We start from the raw sequence: 17,654 nt of genomic DNA on the forward strand, positions 1-17,654 counted from the left end.
ACTGATCTACACAGCTAAACTGTTGATAGTTTTGTCAAAAAAACATTTTTAAAAGTTCATTTTCCTATTAGTGTTTTCCAAATATGCTAAATTTCAATGTCAGACGTCAGCTTTTCAGGGTATTTCAGAAAAGCCAACAGTTTTTCTTTGACACAGTATCTGCTCAGTAATTCTGAAATAAATACAACTATAATACATTTCTGCTTGATTAGGGTCTGAGGTCAATATAAGTGACAACAAAGTTGCCATGGAGATGACGCAGCAAGCAAGCAGTAACACAGTAATCAAGACTGGGTGACATCACGTATGACACAGGAAGCGCAGGGGAGGGGGCGCGTGAACAAGACACGTGCACACTTTAATCCGATTCATCTTCTGGGCGCTAATATTCTGCAGAGGGAGAATATTTATTGGGACACTGTGGAGGGATTGTTAAAGGGGAGCAACACGCAGACATGCAGACATACACACCCAGCTTCTGGGGATGCGCCCACAGATGGAGACAACTCTCCGTTATCTGGTCCTGATTAAAGAAGCCATAAACAAACGTTGTGTGAAGTCCATAACAGCGGCCTCGCTCAGACAGAATAAACACACAGCAATGGAGAGAGAAAATGTTTAAAAATAAAGACACACACACCGGTGAGTCATGGGGAAAAGGTTGAATGCAGCTCGGCTCGCCTGCGCTCTCCAACAAGCTCGTTTGGGAAGCCGGAGAAAGAGCGAGAGAGAGACATTTCTGCAGTGCAGGCCAAGGCCTCCGCTGACAACTTGACGTATCGTTGGAAGGCACTGTGCTATGGCTTGTTTTTAAAATCAAATAACAGCTGTGGCTTTTTTAAACCATGATAATTATGATTGATGACTACCACATGTGCATTGTGTCGGCTGGCGCTGTGACGTGCAGATATTTTCAGCGCAAGTAAACGGCCGCAAAAGTAATGAGAAAGACAGCGCTCAGAAGATTTTGCAGGCTATGGGAGTTTCACAATTAGAACTGTCCCCGTTTTATTGGCATCTCTAATGTGTGTGCGCGCGCGCGTGTGCTCTGTGAAAGAGAGGGAGAAGTCTGTGTATCAGTATCTGCGTCTATGTGCGCAGGACAATATTATTTCCATTTATAGGTGGCTGCGGTGTGTGTGGTGAGATGTCTGTCGCTCATTTTCACACCCCTATTGTTTTCCATTGAGCCTGCACATGTGGTGGGTGCAGGCCCTGGTTGCAGTTTCACCACATCATACATGGACTCTGCTGGGACCTAGAAAGGGATTGCTGTGAGAGCGTTTGAGTGTGTGCGTGTGTTGGGGGGGATAGAGTGGAGGTTTCTTTTCTTCATTTTTCATGTGAGTATTCAGCAGGGAAACGTTCTGCCCTATCTTGGCCATCGCGGCGTCAGAGAAACAGCCTGATATTGCTCGCAGGAAAACACATCTTTCAACTGACAGAGGCGCACAGGCCATTGCCTTTCCTTAGAACTCCTGTTGCTGACTGACGAACTAAAGATTCCTCAGCGGCGCTGGGACGCATGCAGGAAAGACGACGCGGAGACGCGCGCTCATCCGCAAACACACCCACAAAACGCACTTCTTTTTTTTATAACAGTTCTTTTTATCTCCTTTTTCTCTGACAAAGCCCTTGTGATCTCTTCCTGTCTTCCCCCGGGGTGGGAACGGAACAGACGTGGATCTTCATGTGCACAGATGTGTGCATTTTTGCGTGTTTAAGCACGGTAACGTGTGGAACTGAGAAGGGAAAAGAAACTGATAAATTTTTCCATTTCTATTTCTCCATCGTTTCGCAGTTTGCGGACACACAATGTTCTCCGACTGATGTGTGTACGTGTAGGCTCGTCTGTGTGTGACTATAAGGGAGGAGGAATTGGTATTGGAAGAAAGGTAAAGCACTATCTGACTGCTTTGTGCAGTGATTGATAGAGTAACCATGGCAAGTCGCATGTCTTAAGGGAGGAACGGAAGCATGGAGAAGCAGGGGTACATTTCCATTCATCGGCCCTGGCCCTTTCAGTCCCTCCCTCTCTCTCTCTTTCTCTCTTATGCCGCTCTATCCCTCACACTCGCTCTTTCTCTCCCCATCGCTGTTTCAGATTTCAACTCGAGCATGAGGTTACACTGTCCTGTAGCTAGAATAATGTGATTTATCATATTTCCACTTCGCCGTCAACAGAACTACTGAAGTATGTTATCGGCTCTGTGATCAAAGGCGGCGTGTGTGGGGGGGTGTGAATGTGCCCCTAGCCCCACTGTAACCAATTTCAAACTGGAAGCATTTCTGACAAAAAGCTGGTGATTTAGCGCAGCAAAACAACTCGCCACATCATATGAAAAATGCCATTGTTTATTTTTCGGAACATAGACACCCACGCTACAGCCACAGGCACTCACACATACTCCAGGTGTGGGTTTTTTGTTGTTGCTGTTTTTGTGAGGAGGGTGATGGACCACCCTGGTGAGTGAATATACCCTTAGACCAGGGCAGATATGATCAGTAGTCAGGTGCCTGTTTCTGGAAACATTGCTAAAATGTGTCAGTGAGAGAAAGAGAGCGTAAGTAGGGGGGTGATATGATATGATGCATTTCACATTGAGGCCATAGATCCCTCTGCCCCAACCTCAAACAAAAAAAAGAAAGGGAAACCTGTATGAAAAGACTTGTGGTATGCTACTGCTACTAAACCTTAAAATTGAATAAAAAATATTGAGAGATCTTTCACCTCCCAAAAAATCAGTTTAATCAGAGCCACACCACCATTATTTGTGCTTTCATCTCTTCCCGTTTGAATCATTGTAACAGTCTTTTTACTTGTTACAACAAAACAGCTTTGGATCGCCTTCAGGCTGCAGCAACAGAAGATTGCATATCACTCCAGTTTTGCCTTCTCTTCAGTGGTTGCCAGGAAATTTTAGGTTTCACTTTAAAATGTATTTTTAACTTTTATGACCCTACATGGTAAAGTTCCCCAGGATATCGCTGACCTGCTGAAACCTCATTCTTCTTCCCGAGCTCTTGGTTCTTCAGGTCAGAGGTCGCTACTGGTCCCATGTGCTCGGTTCAAAACTCGTGGGGATCAGGTTTTTCAGGCAGTGGCACCAAGGTTGTGTAAATCTCTTCCACTGTCTTTGCACTTTACAGAGTCCACCGACTCTTAAAAAGTGGCTGAAGTCAAGCTTTTAATTAGTTTGTTGTTTTATGTTGTATTTGATTGTTTTACATTGTTTTCATATAGTTTTGCCTCTTGTTTTATTGTGAAGCACTTTGTGATTTTTATCTGTGAACAGTGCTATATAAATACATTTTACCAACTTACACTCTGTGGTGTTTGTTTCGTTCTCACTTCCTTTTCTAGTCTGTCTCTCTTTCTTTTTTGCCTCCCTGCCAATCCCAATCTCTCTCGCTCAGGTGGAAGTTCTTAGCAAACAAACAGCCAATAATGGCAGTAAGCGCTGCACCTTTGAAGGTGGCTTATATGTGAGGAACATTAGAGTAACAGAACCTTAGTGGAAATCAACAACCTAGAGTTCTGCCCTGAGGGCAGGAGTTGTGCATTAGGGCTGCTTGAGCCACACCTTGGCTGTCTTTTACAGCGATTAGGACTGTAATGTCTTCAGTTAGATTCAGTCTGATCCTCTCCGCTTAGTTCTTTGAAACAGTTAAGGCACGATGAAAGAGGATCTTTTATTCCACACAATGCAACTGGTAGTCAGTGCTTGGGCGCCGCCTTAAAGAGGGTCTAAATAGTTGTGTGCATTAGTGTGTGAGTGTGTGTGTATGTGTGTATTGTATGCAAGGGTGAGGTCTAAGTGTGTTTGCTTTTTTTCTATCTGAATAGACTGACTGCTTTGGCATTCAGTTTCTCTCCCGGTCACACATGAGGTTGCACACACGCGCACACACACACACACACACACACACACACACACACACACACACACACACACACAAGAGTCAGGAAGGAGGGTACAATGCTGTCCTCCCCTCCTCCTTTCTCTAAAGATGTGTTTTTTTCTCCCTCTCTCCCAGACTTCCTGGGAGGGGTACACTGCCCTTTGTGTCCGAAGGCACTCTCTTTTTATCTTTCCCTCTCTTATTCTCTCATTCACGGGGGACAAAGAGCGAGAGGGCGAGGAGAAGTTTTTCACCTGGATGAGGAGGGCCATGGGGAGGACTCTGCAACAAAAGTGCAGAGAAACAGAGAAGGAGGGATGAAGAGAAAAGAGGAGATAATGAGACAGAAAAGGGAGATGCTTCTGTGTGTTGTGCTCTTTTCTGCTTGCTGCGGTTAAGAGGAGAATGACAGGCGGATGTCTGGGTGGAGAGAGTAGCTGTTTAGTCTGAGGCCATGTCATGGGAAACATACTCGTGCCCTCTGGGACTTCATTCAACCCCTGGTATACTGCACACGCACATAAACACGTGCGCATACACACTTCATGTGCGCTACTTGCCCTCACACACACACACACACACTGTCATGAGATTGGGGGGTGGGGGGTGAAAGGTCAAGCACTTCAGTAATGGAACAGGAAGTGTTGGAACAGTCGGCGCTACACAACATACAACTGCCTACAACATGTGGACAGGAATGACAGGCAGCTGTTGTGGGTAGGCCATAGCTTTGGAAGGCAGGAAGGCATTCATAGCCCTCCCCGTACTCCACTAATGTGTTGTTTTGACATGTATATTTTGTCTAGTTTTCATGCGTGTTTGTCACATGATGTACGTTTTTTTTTAATCGAAGCTATGAGTTTTGCAGTATTAAAAGACAATAGCATGCCAATGAACTCTTTAAAAAATAGTAAAGATGTGTCGAAAAGGGTAACAAATTATATCGCTTCCTGAATGGGTATCTCTTACAGAGGTGTCCTCCCCCCCTTCTGCATTCTGATTCAAGGCAGATTCGCAGCAGTGGACACAACAGTAAATGAAACCCGATGAGTATTAGTGTCAGGCTCTATTATGACTTCATTTGGTTGAATGGCAGAAACAGGAGGACACTGGATCTAGTTAGAAGGCTGCTCAAATCCACTGCTGGCTCAAAAAGCTCCTTTGCTGTTGCGCTCACAGATCCACGATCAGGTCATCTGCTCCATATATTAAAGAGTACCCACGGATAATATCTAGAACTCAACTTAGATCAGCGCTTGATGAAATCTTACCCCACACCGATGAAGACATGTGGCTGCTGTTGGTTTAAAGAGATTTAGTTTGGCCTCTTGCCATTCATGTAAAAAGTCCAGATTTCCTTTTTTGCTTCTTCTCAGATATGTAATCGAGACTTGAGTAAGCCTGACAGAATTCCCCCCTCCCCTCTTCACAACAGATGGAAAATTCACCTGTGAAGTCCAGGCTTAGGAAGAATAATGATGTAGTCTTACCAATAATTATGCAATCCTACTGAGCTCACTGCTGTTTCTGCATTCAGATCAGTCAAACTAACCCTCAAATATTAGACGTCCTGAGAAAAGATTTCGTTGTTCTTTATCCCCCCCCATCATTAATCTCTCAAACTTCTGTTTTCTACATCCCTGCTTTAATTTCTTGTACATTCTTGTGCAATATCCCCCTTTGGCTATGCTACTGTATTTGTGTTTGTGTGCGTGTGTGCACATTTACATGTGTCTGTAAAAGCTGCTTTGTTCCCTTTAGTTAATATTCCAGTCTACCATTCAACCTTATCCCAGCTAGCACTGTAGTGACATCTCTGCTCTGTGAGATTCTTTGATGCATTAACCATCATTAAGTGAGTATGTGCGTTCGCGCCACTATTGCTGCCTGTGTGTTTCCTTATGTGCAATGTGTACATAGCAAAATTGGTATGGCCCCGATCTGGCCCACACAATGTACTTACACATGGCCCACATACGGCAAAGAATGACGGCCCTTTGGTGGCCCAGAGGTGGCCCACACATGGGCCAGTTGCAGACACACTGGTGGTCCTGTGCTGGCCCATTCATACACAGACTTGCAGACTGGAAGAGCAAGGGATCGAACCACTAACCTTCCGATCAGTAGGTGACCTGCTCTACCTCCTGAGCTACAGCCACCCACTGGCAAAGATGAGTAAACCGTCACTAGGTTTTGGATAAAGTGTACACTCACAAACCTGTCAAATCTGCATTTGAAACGTTGGCTACCATAGCAGTATCGTATCACAACATGACATTTGGGTCTTCTAACTAAAATAGGAAAATAGAAACATAAATAGTGCCATCATTGCCAAACCTGGCCCACATCTGGTTGACATACACCCTGCCATGACACCAGTCAGTCAGAAGTGCTAGCTTGATGCCGGATCCAGGGAAGACCTGTTTTCTATGGGCCTGGGCCACATACACCAAACCACAATTGGGCCAGATGTGGCATGCCATCACATAAACAGTGGTGTCATTGCCAGACCTGGCACACATCTGGTTGACATACACTCTGCCATGACACCAGTTTGTCAGCAGTGCCAGCTTGATGCCAGATCCGGGCCAGTCCTGTTTTCTATGGGCCTATGCCACATAACCCAAACCACAATCGAGCCAGATATGGTATGCCATTGCATGAACAGTGGCATCATTGCCAGACCTGGCCCATATCTGGATGACATACGTCTTATCATACCAGAAGTCAACCAGCAGTGCCGGCTTGATACCAGATCGGGACCAGACCTGCTTGCTATGTGGGTGGAGGGTCTTGTGAGTACGTGCAAATGTGTGTGTGTGTGTGTGTGTGTGTGTGTGTGTGTGTGTGTGTGTGTGTGTGTGTGTGTGTGTGTGTGTGTGTATGTTGTTTGAAAGGGCATTAAGTATCATTAGCTCTTACTAGTCATCACCTGCACACTGCCAGCCCCGCATGAGCCACTTTGCTCTGCAGGTCTGGCCAGCGATCACAAAGATAGGCAGACAGAAACAGACGGACCCATGTTGAGGTATCAGGGGAACTTTGAGAGATATGTCATGCACACTCTGCTGTCAACGTCTTGATGCATTCTCAATCATCCAGGAAAGTAAATCTCCAAAAGTTGAATCTGTTCATCTGGACTCTGCTGTCAACACTCATGTAAACATTCTTCCCCATGTCTCGTCACAGGATCTATTATTTTAGTTTCCTATTAAATAAAAAACAAAGTTACAAACTTTTTTATGGGGGTTAGAAAAATTGTTTAAAAAATGTAAAAAATAAAAATAAATCCAACTTTCTGCACAATCCATTTGAGCATTTTTTACTCTAGCACATAATCAGGTTATCTTAGATGTTTTAATCAGAAAAACACAGTTTTTGCTTCTTAAAATAGCCATTACATTTGTAGTTTGTGATAGGCTTATCTAAAAAGTGGGCATTTCCTGAGCTGCTGTAACTGCATCTTCTTGCAGAAGTATAAAATCCTGTTTGAAATTCTTGTATTTTTAGGCAATAAACAGTTTCAAAATGTCTCATCAAATGCACATATGCCACATTCAGACACATAGATCCACATATGCATGGACATGCACTTGGACAGTTGGTGACATTCGGCGTGCCCCGTCCCAGGACAGGACAATGCCTTCTCTGTAGTGGAAAAGAGAGGGCTAGTGCACTTGCACAGTTTCATGCACATACAGTACAGACAGACGCTCACGCACACACACACACACGTGCACATGCACACAAACAAATATTCCCATGGATTCCCTGAGCTGGAAAGAATAGGAATCTGGGCCATGCAGCCAATCTGAATTCTCTCAGTCAGAAGCAGGCCTTCACCCCACGACCGCACATCACAGGGAGAACATTCCTAGCGCCCCGTGTCATACTTGCGTCACACTGCCATCACACGAAAAACACAGATTTACATATTCAGTCAGTGGGCACTGGTTGAACACCAACAAGGGCCAAACAGTTTAATTCAGTCCCCATAAGCCCATCATGTGCAGGCTCTTGTACACATAAACTATAAAAATCTCTTCCACTTTGCTTTTCTGCTCTCTGCCTCCTCCACCCTAGTTCCCTTCAAGATCTTGTGTCGTGATTGCTTTCTACTTTTTTCTAAAGGACAGGATGTGGAGCGGTAGAGCACACTATGGCCTCTGTGTCTTCTTTGCTTGCTGTTCCTGAGGGAATTACCATTGTTTCCATTGTTTTTCTGTACCTGCCTACCTACCGTCTGTCCCTGAGCAGCGTTTAAAAGCCTCCCAGGTCGTTCTCAGGAAACCACAAACCAGTGCAGTTCCTTCACCCTTCTGGCATAAATATCACTTAGCAATCGGAAGTGGCTTTTTTCAGCCAGTGTTCGTTGCATGAGCTCCAGGGAATCTACTGTAGAAGAGCGCTGAGTTAACACTTTGAGGGTTTGAGTTGAGGAGAGGACAAAGGAGTTAATGAAGGATGAAGAGCATGAAAAGAAGGAAACTATGGTGCAGTTGATTTCTTCCTCTGTACAACTCTCTGATCACCATTGACAGCTGTTTGGCTTGTAGTCTAAACAGCTCCTCCCCAACTGACATGCACATTAACACCTTAAAGAAAAAAAATGAAATGACACCATCTGAGTACACACCCTGTGCTGTTCTTATTCCGCTGCCCTAAGGTGTATCCATTGCTAGGTTTTTTCTATCAATCACTGCACAGGGATCACACATTTGCACTGCGTGAGCAGACCGACACCTGTTCTGTAGATGAATAGGTTTTGGGAGGGGGGGGGGGTAAATGAGGTAGGAGGGGAGTGTAGTTGAGGCAGGGTGCTACCGTAGATGTCTGGAGCCAGGACACTGATGCTGGAGCTGATATCTTCTCTATGAGGACCCTCCACTCTTTGTATACACACACTCAAGCACACACACACTGTTCTCTTTTTTCTTCTATGCACTTATTTCTGCTCTTTTTTTCCCAAATGCTCCCCTCTCTCTCTGTCAAATACATTTTCTGTTTTCTCTCTTTTTCTTGCAGACATGATGTTTACAGTGTGAGCCCCGGTCACTCACGATAGGAATCATTCCATCAACATAATGGCTAAATGACACGCACACGACTGCTACTGCCACGGTCGCCACACAGGGGCAGGATGTTGTCCCCTGCATGCGTATATATAGAATGTGTGTGTGTATGTGTCTGTGTGATTTTTATTGATTTATTTTTTTGCCCCTGCTTAAGCAGAGTGTTCAAAGCTGTCCAATGCACATTTATTTCTGTGGCACCAATTGGTTCCCTTTTAATCATATTTTTATCTCTCCATTATTCTTAGATTCTTGCTTCACCTCCACTGGCTAGAAAAAAATCCCCTTTGCAATCTGGGTGGTCTTCACACACAAACTCACACACACACACACACACAGAAACGCGTGTGCACATGCAGGCGTGCTCACACACTCCTCAGTTTTCCTCTGTCTGGTAATGCGCTAGCTGTGGTTTCCTGGCCCCAGCCAAAACACTGTTAGAAGTTCACCGCACTTACCGCTACCACTAGGCATCACCTAAATGCTTCTCAACTCCGGTCCAACCCCAGACCCAAATACACTCTTTTCCACTTACGCTCACACTGTTCAAGTAAGTGGGAGACGTGTAAACATGCGCACCTGACAACCGTAGAAACAGAGAGTATAGAAATATTACCGGATATCATATTAAACAGATAACGAGGGCATTAAGTATTTTCAGGATGATAAAAAAAACATTGCTTTAACTATGTATAAGTCTATGGGTGACAGCCAACTAATTCACTTGCTCCTAACTAAGATTTGTGATAGTCACACTACTTACCATCCTTTATGGCCGTTTGACTTGTTTGCTGCTACACATTAAACCACACAGGTCTCCAAACTACCGTACACGGTGTTCTCGCACTCAACACACATCCACACACACTCACAGAGACAAGCACCCCGGGGCACTGCCTTTCCTTCCTAATGCGATATCAAAGAGAAGGTCTTTCAAATGATCTCACATGACAGCTCATTTCAAGCATTGCCCACGGAAACAATTATTGCCATAAATCTCTACCCACTCCGCTGCTAGCAGCTCCAAGCGCCTTTGCCTCCCAGTGGCAAAATTCTCTTGCAGAGTCAACCTGTAGTCGCCTCGGTGTTATGATTTAAAAAAAAAGAGAGAAAAATTTCCCTGATTACGACTTAATTATGTTTATGCCCATATGCAGTGGGGTCGTCCAAGTGTGCAAATAAACACTTGAAAATCGAGTGAATCATGCATCGCCTGGTTTCTCCTCTCAAGTCGCTAGCATGTGCATTTCGGCTCACTTTGAAGAGCTCTCCGATGACATGGCCGAATGATGTCATATACTTTCACAGAGTTGTGTGGATGTGGTTTATAATGTGGACTGTTCCCAAGCAAATCCCTGTGACCTCGACAGCCTACAGTATGTGCTTGGAGGCTAATCCAGAGTACACGTCGCAGCAGGGTGTGCTGGACAGTTCTGCAGATCCTGATGGGGATTGGACCGGCTCACCGCTGTTGTAACCTTTTATACTCGAGGATGAAATGAGAAACTCCAGCCTGCTGTGCTGGCTGCAGTTGTTTTCAGTGCAGTATCTGAGTTTGGGAGAAGTTTGTTTTGTTGTTTTGTTTGTGTTTGAAGAAGGAAACATTTCGTGTGCATTCTCCTGATTCGTTGTGGCATCTCTCCTGCCGTCCCACATTCCATCTTCTCTCTCCTCTACAACTAATGTGTGTGACTGTGTGTGGGCGTGTGCGGTTGGTCACTGAGTTTATTTATCTTATTCTAAATCAGCCCTCAAACTCACTAATTGGTACAGTTCCACCGTTAGGGAACGAGGGGAAATGAACAATTAAGCTTGTGTTTGTAGGAAATGATGTGTGTTTGTGTGTAGATCTGTATGTTTGTGTGTGGCTTGGGCGCAGCACTTAAGATGAGCGCAGATCTCCACCGAGGGAGTCTCATGTCATCATTGTTTTTACTTTAGAGGAGGACTGAGAGGCTCAACGCACTCCCTTTAAGATCAAGCCTGCCTTGGGTGTGTACGTGTGCTGACGTAGCTGTGTGACATGCAACCATTGTTAGGCCAAAAGCCTGATGTTCTCATAGGTAGAGCGATTCCTGGACGCAGTAAGAGACCATATTTCACCACCATAAACTCTAAATGTGTTTTAACTTTCAAAAGAGCATTTGGCCATCACAGGCTCCCATGACAGCACAAGAGGCGAGCATCATTCAAGCGGAGTTCTTTTATGCACCTCTCTTAAAGTCGTTTGCTACATAAACTGTTGATCTTTCTCCCCTCCTCCCGAATTCTGCTCCTCTGCTCTCGAAATACTTGCAGAGCCCCTAGTGAGAGCTGCTCTATCACGCCCTGTTTCCTGGATTTGACTTCTATGACTTTAGTATCAGTTATCACAAAGTGTCTGTAATCTGTCCTCTGAGGTCTTACGCAGTAAAGCAGTTTGAAAGATCTGGCTTTAAGCCACGACAGGGTGGTGTATGAAACTATCTTTTATATAATATTATGTCTAGAGCTTCTTATTACCCTTAAAGTGGCTGGCAATTACATTTTTCATTGTATTTACAGCATCTGCCATGCGCTCTAGCCAACGTATACAAATTTAATTTAAAAACGAAAGGAGTTATTTCATCAAGATATTTTTTTGAAAAAACATAATTAAATGACCCTTTCCTGCACATGTTTCTGTTCTTTTCATCTACTTTGCCATTGTGCTTTAATTACAACACAGTGTGACACAGAGTAGTGGCAAAGCAGACTGCAAAGCCTTTTACACGTTTTGACATCTGTGTTCAAACCCTTCTTGATTCACGCGCACACAAAAACGTGCTTGTGTCAAGTGCTTGCAGCTCACACACATGCATGTGTAAGCACAAACACAAAAGGCACAGCATACACGTGTGCACACAAACACACAGTCTCTCTCATGGCATGTCTCCAGTTGGAGCTCAGAAACCTGACACTGAAAGTGGTCCAGTTATTTTGCCATAGTGGCCAGCACACACGCTCTCTCTCGCTCCCTTGCGTACACATGTTCCCGCCTGTCCATTTTTATCTACATGTGGGCTATGCCAGTGCTTCACATCCAGCCAACTGTTGCCCACTGCTCTATTTTTACAAAATGATGGAATACCAGCCACATCTCGGCAGCATTAATTCATTTATCAAACAACACTGAAACAAATGGGTACCAGATCAAGATGAGTGAGAGGAGGATTGAAGATCAAGGTTAGGACTCAAAACACGAGGGAGATGATTAGTGAGGTCAAGGAAACACAGGGTGAAAAACTTAAAGGGTTTAATAATGAAACAACCGGAGAGTCCTCTGTTGTTCTAACAGTGATGTGTTACTCACAGGTATGTGGTCAGTGGGCTGAGGTTGGCTGGCACAGATGATAGTCCCATCTCTGAGCAGTCAACCATGATAAAGATCCCGTCTTCTTCACAGTGGCACGGAGATGGGCACATTGTTGCCGCTGTACCCTGTCTGTCCTGGATCCGTCCGTACCCCCACGCTCCGGGGGCGGACCCCCAGACTCCTCCGGCCACACAGAGAAACAGAAGCACAAGAGGCATGTCTGACTGACCACCTGTCTGCATCTACACCTGTGGAGTTTCCCGACTTGTCTCACTCTCTTTCTAAGATGCAGCGCTGATAAATGAGGAGTTTCTTCTCTTCTAAATACTCCCGTCGCTCCTCTAATGCCCCTTCCTATCCTTTTCTTCACTGCAGGTTGTCCGCACTGTAAATCTGTCCTGTCAAGACACTGACCTATTCATCTTTGTTTATTTACCTATCTCTCTGTCACTACTTCAGTCCCATTGGCTCAACTTTATCTAACTCCTCTTCCCTCTTGTCTGTCTTTCCTCTGACTCTGGCCTTGCCTTTTTACTGTCTTTCTCTCCTTGTATATATGTCTCTCCCTCTCTCTTTCTCTCCTTGTATGTATCTCTTGCTCTCTCTGTCTCTCTCTCCTTACCTATTGTAGAAGGAGCGCATGAGTTGTGAATGAGCTACGCTCATTGGCCCACAATTTAGGGATGGGCTGGAGCATCTCCGGAAAGTGGGAGGGACCCGCGATTCTCAAACTCTTCCCTCTCGTTCTCCCTCTCTTCCCTTTCCCATTCTTTACTTAGGCTAGAAGTCTGAAGAGAAAGGGTGAGTGTGCAGTTTGAAGAAGGGAAAAGGGAAGAACGAGGTAATTGCAATACAGTGCAGTACAGTGGTGTGCGACAAGATTGATTGTGAGGCCTTATAAAGCCCTTGTGAGGGAAACTTGGAGAAAAATGAGGTATTGTTTTCAGTTGATATAAGATAATGGAAAAAGCAAGCTCTGGAGAATCAGAATGAAAAGGAGTGTGTGTGGATGTATGAGAGTGATACAAAGGGTCAGAGTGTTGTGACGGCCCATAATATACATAGTAAAAAACTAAAGTGAATGTCTATGTTTTATGTAGTATGTTTCATAAAGCTTACATGTGTCATAATAAGGGAACTCAGATGTGCCAGTTATCTTTTTTTCCACGTGCAACTTAAGTGTACATCAAGTGAACATATAAGAATTTTTCATGAATTCATGCCTATAATATGAAAGCATATGAAAGCAGACACTTACATGTGTAAACTATATTGTGATAAATATGTCTTACGATACAAACATTTTCTTGGATGCAATGAGAAATTCCTGTTTTTGTTTTGGGTTTTTTTTTTTTGGGGGGGGGGGGGGGGGGGGGGGTTCCAATGGCTTGCAAGTGATTGAAGGAAATTGGAATTCTGACACTTCAGCACCCCTCAGTACCCAGAAAGAGCAGAATCGAGTGTCTCGTAAGTCCCATCTTCTCAGATTTCTGCCTGCTGGAATGTTGCAATTGCACACACTCAAAAATGCTCGCATGCAAGCATGCACACATGCACACATGCACATGGATGCCCATAGATAAATTACAGATCATGAGTGACCGGTCCAAAGGATCTCACATATCCATTTCACACACACACACACACACACACACACACACACACACACACACACACACACACACACACACACACACACACACACACACACACACACACACACTCCAGTCTATAGAGAGGAGAGTTTGGAATTGTTGAAGAAGTGCAAGTTAGTGGCAGCCTATCCGTGCTCACTCACAGTTTTTCCACAGAATCTTGACAATAGTCTCATCCAACCTCACTTTGTTTTATTATAATGCATAAATCTCCTTGTTACACAACTGAGCTTTACATGCTTTGCGCCTGTAAGTACCGAATGTTACATAAGAGCCTAATGGTGCAATTTATAATTATAACAGCTCAAGAAAAACTGACTTGGAATTAAAAGCAGTACAGATTTTGTTCTGTCATTTGGGGGTAGGGATAACTCAGTAGGTAGCATGGTCGCCCTATGATCGGAAAGTCGGGGGTTCGAATCCACTGAACAGCTACCCTGAGGTACCCCTGAGCAAGGTATCGTCCCTACACACTGCTCCCCGGGTGCCTGATGAGTGGCTGCCCACTGCTTCACTGAGTGCAGAGACAGTAATTTCCCCATGGGGATCTATAAAGTATACATTATCATCATTCAAACCTATCTCCCGGTATTAATCTAGTGCTAATCTGTAAGAAGCTGAAAGAGGGAAAAAAAAATTTATTATTCCAATAGGCAAAAATAGTACAATAAAACACTATACTGATTATCCCTAATAGCTCTACTTTTAGCTATTTTCATGTTTTACTGGAGGGATCACATGGTCATCCAAGAGATGATAAAAGTAACCACTCGCACTTATAAAATCTCCAGTAAAGAAAATTGGTGAATTAACTCAAAAATGGCAGTCAGTGTGGAAAGCATGGCTGCTTCCCAGTTCTTGGAAAAGTGAGGCTTGAGAAAGCGAGGCTTTCATTTGACAGATGCTGCATGTTATACACACACAACTGCAAAGATGCAAAGCCAAGTACAAGTACAAGGATGTAAATTTATGACAAGCACAATCCCTGAAAGGGTTTGAAAACCCACTCATGGATACCGGACATAGAGTCCATGCACAGCGTGCTATTTCAAATGCAAAACTACACAGATCTTTTCTGGCCCTCCGGCCTGTCTGTCTCTCTGTATGTCTATCCATCTTTCCCCTTCTGTCTTTCTTTCTCCACTATCCTCTGTAGGCTGAATAGTTTCTCATTAATTAATTAACATTCCTATGCCACTGTGTTTTCTGAGGGGCCTTTGTTATAGTCCCACAAAAACTCTTTCAGAGCTGTTCTTCACAATGTCTCCCTCTCTGTGTGTTGCTCACGCTCTCTCTCTCTCTCTTGTGCTCTCTCTCTCTCTTCTCTCTTTTCTTCTTCTTTGTAGTGGAAAGCGGGTTACGGCTGTGTATTGTCAGTTTTACAATGTTGCGTGAGTTACTATGAAGTCTTTTTTATTCTTCAGTACCTCAAATGCACATAAAAAAGACTGTTCACAGGCACACCTTGTGTGATCGTACAGTACACTCACATACACACACACACATTAAACATACACACGCTCTTCATACACCTGCAAACTTCTCCACTCCCTGAGCTCTCGACCTCTCCCATTTTTTGCGCATCGAGCTCTGTCATCTTTTTAAATACTCTAATTGTCTGGCCTCGGGGGAGCCCTAAAACACACATAGTGTAAAAACCTGCGTGTCTGGTCTCCTGCCTGTCTCCGTGCCTTTCTCTGTCTTTATCTGTTAATGGTCTCTTTGGTCTCATTTTTATACTTAGTCACAAATAGAAAATCGTGACCGGTGTGCTACATATTTGCGCAAATTGCACCTGATCTGACGGATTAAATGCATTTGCGCATGTTTAAATGTGAGGCAGTTTAACGCAGATTGCCGTGCATTAGCAGGAGAAAATTTCTTATTAAAGTACTACATTGATATAATCACATATAATATGTAGGCACACATGATATTATATTCTTGACAGTATAGGAAGAAAATCTATCATGTTGTTATCATGATCAACAAGTCGGCATATTTCCAGAAATATCCAGGTTTCTAGTTTCCATTTTATTCATGTAGCCATGAACATCTTTCATTAAAATGTTTTGAAGCTAGGTGATTTAGAACAAAGTAACAATCTGCTTATGTGAAGCTGCTGCTGTTGGTTTTGTCTCCCTAAGTTGTATTGTGTTATAAAGTAACATGCTGTGTGGCCTCCTACATAATTCAGCATTTCTACTGGAGGAGCCCATTTCAAGTTCAAGGTGGTGTGAACATTCACAACTCCCTAATAAGCCCTTTCAGCCTTTATGTTTCAGGTTGTGGTGTAGTATCCGCTGGACTCATTGCTACAACAGGTAAATGTAGCGAACTAACACCAAGACTGCCACAATGGAGGTAACCAAGATGGTCGCTACTCGTTTGTAATTCTGTGCACCCACATGGGAATGTTATATTGTTAATGTGTCGCTGTTTGAGGGAACAAAAGTCAAGGATCTGTTATCTTGCTTCTGATAGATCTGATATTTGGTTACAAGTTTAATTTTGCTGCATTCGTTTTTCCGATGCTAAAAAAGTTCCCACTGTTTCCCAAGACTGAAATATTCACTGAAACAGTGATGGAAAGTGTGATATGGCTACGTTAGCTGTCAACACATTTCTGTAAAAAAAGAAGCTAAATAAAGTTCCATAAATTTTATATAATATTTTATATATTCAGTAAATATTTTACCCAGCAAAAAGTCTCACATTGTTGACTGGTTAACTACACTCACTTGGACATTTTTAGAATTCTTCAGCTACAAAATGTTAAATAATAACAGAATTTTTTTGTTTGTTTGTTTTGTTAAACATCAGGTGGCTATATGTTTATATATCTCAAGGATTCATCCATAAGGAATAAGAATGAAAATATAAGAATTATTATTGTTTGAGTAAAAAGTGGACAACTTAATGAGTAAAATATAGTTTAAAACACCAAATTCTTAATAAAACTAAAAAAAATATTCTTTTTAATCAAACTCGGGGCCACACACACCCATCGTGTCTTAACAAATACATCGCCTTTTCACCGAAACACACTGGAGTGTCTCAGTTAATGCTTCTGCAGAAATCACGAATCTGTTATGGGACCAGTATATGCTGCACTTTGGGAATAATGAGAACTGTGAGTTATTAATGTACAATTAACATGTTAAAAATGAAGGGTGTCAAATAAAATTCTGCTGAAGGCCCCAGAAAGGTTATATCCGGCCCTGTGGTGAATGAACAGCTTAAACATTCACGCTCATGGCGTGAATGTTTAAGCTGTTTCGCGTGTTTTCAAATATCTGCAAGTGGAAAAGCACGCATGCACTCATATACTTCATCTATATCTCTCACTTTTCTTTCTCACACTCACTCAGTCACTCATACGCATGCTATCAGTCTGCATCAGATCAAAGCCAGTGCTCCCTGCGTACTCCTCCCCCCTCTGCGCCAAGCTCTGTGGGCTGTAAACACTATCCAAGCAATGGCAGCCTTGAAGACACGAAGACAAGTAACTACCTGACACCTGACACTAACTTGAGAGCACTCACCGTGGTCTACCTGGGAATAAACTACACACACACAGACAAAGCTACCTGAACTCCTTGCGGCAAGAAGCATCCATTCAGGGGGGAGATCAGAGAAAGTAGCCGTGCAAACAGAGCCCCCCCCACTCCCACAAAACACACACACTCC

General features: G+C 43.7%; 1 protein-coding gene across 1 annotated transcript in view; it reads right to left on the bottom strand.

The window, feature by feature from the left end:
* LOC134619358 (leucine-rich repeat-containing G-protein coupled receptor 6) overlaps positions 1–12,937 on the bottom strand; it is a 38,379-nt gene extending 25,442 nt beyond the window's left edge. Inside the window, exon 1 of the mRNA XM_063465148.1 lies at positions 12,307–12,937. Coding sequence (XP_063321218.1) covers positions 12,307–12,551 — 245 coding nt within the window. The 5' untranslated portion in view covers positions 12,552–12,937. The remainder of the gene's footprint in view (positions 1–12,306) is intronic.
* Between the last annotated feature and the right edge of the window lie 4,717 nt (positions 12,938–17,654).

This window comes from Pelmatolapia mariae, linkage group LG20 (genome assembly GCF_036321145.2).
Source record: "Pelmatolapia mariae isolate MD_Pm_ZW linkage group LG20, Pm_UMD_F_2, whole genome shotgun sequence".
NCBI lineage: Eukaryota > Metazoa > Chordata > Actinopteri > Cichliformes > Cichlidae > Pelmatolapia > Pelmatolapia mariae.